At 40.0% G+C, this 3,195-nt stretch overlaps 1 protein-coding gene across 1 annotated transcript; it reads right to left on the bottom strand.

Annotated features, from left to right (window-relative positions):
• Positions 1–1,930: 1,930 nt before the first annotated feature.
• LOC135716327 (antigen 5 like allergen Cul n 1-like) lies at positions 1,931–2,900 on the bottom strand. Its single transcript, XM_065238959.1, has 4 exons — positions 2,895–2,900; positions 2,544–2,840; positions 2,240–2,481; positions 1,931–2,174 (listed from the first exon to the last, which is right to left on the bottom strand). Exons 1-4 carry the CDS (start codon positions 2,898–2,900, stop codon positions 1,931–1,933), a joined length of 789 nt encoding a protein of 262 aa, XP_065095031.1.
• Positions 2,901–3,195: the final 295 nt, after the last annotated feature.

Below are 3,195 nucleotides of genomic sequence, written 5' to 3'. Positions count from 1 at the left end.
TAAACTACAGGATAGAATTTCGCTTTATAAGGGAAATGAATTGTAGAATAAAATTAGTACCGTTGAACATAAATAAGTACATGCTCTCACTTTGGTGAGAGCAACTAGCTTTAAGTCCTGCGGGAATTTCAATAAAATTGAAAATAGCAAGGTTTCCAACTTTCAGTTGGTCGATCGGACATCGATTGCTAACCATTGATGGCCATCGACTGTGCAGGAAGGCAGCTTCCACACCTGCGTAGGATATCGCACTCATTCAATTCAACACACATGGGCCGGGACCAACAGCTTTACTTCCCTTCCGTAGGAAGACGTGACCATAGATTTTTATGCCTCAGAAAAATCCCACCGACCTCGGCTGGGATTGAACCCAGACCCATTGGGGTGAGGAAGCAGTCACGCTTACCACTACACCACCGGCGCCAGCGGAGCTACCGTCGATTGTGAATTGGGAAAGTGCGTGTCGTTTCAAATAGTAACAGTGAACATTTGTAGCATTTGAACTTCATACTAAATTTATTTAATATCTAATCATAATACCGCTACAATGTATAGAAACAATGAACAAATTTCACTCATTCTCCTATGTATGGACACTTTTCATCAAAATAAAATGTTGTACAAGTGTTAAGTGTTTCTGGGTGTCATTAAGTATGCAGAACTCGAATATGATGAAAAGTGAAATTTGAACATGTGGACCCTTTTTCTAGAATTCTAAGAAGTTCCTTATATTTTAACAAGTCGCTGAAGTCTTCGAAGCTTTTTTATTTTATAATTTATGTTTTTTCTCTAAAGTTTTTGGAACTGCCCTGAGGTTCTCTGTTCTTTCATGAAATTCTAGAAACCTCACTAACGTTGTTGCAGTTTTTGTGAAGCTTGTTGTACTGTCATGAATTTGATTAAACTGTCCTGAAAATGTCTAAGTTTCCGTGAAGTTTGTTGAGCTTAAATGAAGAACTCAAAAATTCTAAGTTCTATGAAATTGTGGAAATTTCCCCTAAAGTTTTGAGAACTTCCCAAAATAATTCGCTAATTTTCTGAAATAAATGGAACTTTCCAGGAGATCCGATATTTGTTTAGCATACGAAACTTCTTTGAAATGTTCGTTCATTTTCCTAATGTTCGTCAAACATTCGTGGAGTTCTTAGGTCTTTGTTGATTTGTTTTAATAATACTGATAAGTTGTAAAGATCGGTACTCCATTAACAGGCGGATATAAGAAACATTTGAGGTTGAACTGATATTCAAAGTTGTCCCTTTACGATGTCAATGTCATGTCATCATGATGCACGGACATTGAGGCGAATGATATTGATATCCTAACTGCGTGAACTGATACTGATATTAGGTGGCTAGTGAAATTCAGCATATTGATATTTTGCTGCACTGTTTTCCACCGACAACGCTGAGACTTCCTGCTGTAGAGAAAGGGTACAGAACAGAAGTGGAACTTCGGATCCAAAAGTGGCTCCATATTATTTTTGTAAACACTAGTACACCTAGCGGTAGAAGGCAAGATTGGCATGCAGTTTACATTGGTACCATGCTTTGATGGTGTGAGTGTCCATAAACCCGTATGAAGCACTTTCACAAGGATAGCTTGGTGAACAAAAATGTTTACCCACTTTTTGATACACTGATTCGTTCATACTTATTTTCAGTGGAAAAAGGGTGGCTGCCCTCGTGGAACCTTAGTGGCCATTGCCGTTACCGTTGTCAACCGGTTGCATGGTTTACTGTGTCGAGGGAAAATGTGTACATCAGAAGAAGAAAAGTGGGAAAACACTGATATAGAATAGAAAGCTTTGTGTAAAAATTTTGCTGTATTTTGAATGAAATGATGACTGACCATTAGAACACAATTAGTTTAACTTAATTTTTTTTCCATGTTCAAACACAACAACGATTCATAAATTTACATCCTTTTCACTTAGGGGTTGTTGGTAATGGGTTCGGCTGCGCTGCACAGGCCGGGATATGCGGTATTACAACCAGTAGTACATTTGGAGCACGCCGTTCCTGCCACGTAGACTGGTTGTTTGACAATGTTGGTTAACCCGTAGTTGCACACAAACAGCTGGTTGACGAAACCGTCCTCAATGTAGCTTACCAAAGAGCATCCCACCTTGCTCGAGCGATCCGATACAACCTGGGTGAAGTGACCGATTGTAGGGCTGCAATAAAACCATTATAAGTATTTAACTCTTACATTTTGACTTCGATCAAATCGCAATCTCACCCTTTATAATTAGCAGGATAGCTTGCCATTTGCAATGCGGTAGCATCCTTATTTTCTTTGAACCAATTGTTGACAAACCCGGTTATTAATTGCTCATCGGTAAAGCTCATACCGGAGTACGAAGACATGGCAATGTTCTGGCCAACGTATTTCATGGTAGCCGTATTGCGGCACTTGTCATGTCCAAAAACGCAACTTCTTGCATTGACAGCAGCGATATCGGCCAGCTCTTGGTCCCATTGCTAAAAGACAGGGGAATTAATTTAAAATCAATACGAATTATCGCTCCAAAAGATATGCTTACCAACGTAGCCATCTTGGCAGCTTGATTGAAATACTGGCCCGCACCGTTGGCCTGTTTTCCCAGGGCGACAGTGTTACGCAATTGGTTGTGAACGTTCACGATCAAGTTCTTCTTAGTGCTGTCCAGGGTCGCTTCAGAAGCACCTGCCCCACAGGTACTGCTGAGAGTTGTCAGCCCATTGCACGCAATATGAGTTTTACCAGCTGAACATAAGCCCGCGGTACAATAGTTGGTGGTTTGCCCACTGCAAACCGCTACGAGCGCTGTCAGAGCAACTGTTGATAAAAGTTTTGTATGCTGATTAAGTGTTCAGAACATGGTAATTGGATACGACTTACGAGATATGATAACCTTCATCGTTCTTACTGAAATGATAACATCTTGTCGATTCAGGCCGTTTTTAAAGCAAAAATTTCTCATTTGTGTTGCAGAAAATGGTTAATCGAGACAATTAGAAACAGTTTCTAGCGAGTTGTATGAATGAGCTGCATTGAAATTGTATATCAGCAGCTGGTATTGGATAAATACGTTCCATTGTTCTGATGCTAAAGTTGATTGGTGTTCTTATTTTGCAATGAAGGCTACGCAACAATGCTTTTTGAACAAAACAAGCATTGTAATGAGGGTGCAACGTGAATGTCCTATGCACTTC

This window comes from Ochlerotatus camptorhynchus, unplaced genomic scaffold (genome assembly GCF_037179485.1).
Source record: "Ochlerotatus camptorhynchus isolate MF236.1 unplaced genomic scaffold, CSIRO-AGI_Acam_v1.1 ptg001210l, whole genome shotgun sequence".
Taxonomy (NCBI): domain Eukaryota; kingdom Metazoa; phylum Arthropoda; class Insecta; order Diptera; family Culicidae; genus Ochlerotatus; species Ochlerotatus camptorhynchus.
The sequence above is the reverse complement of the archived record's forward strand: the minus strand, read 5'-3'. Positions and strand labels throughout refer to the sequence as shown.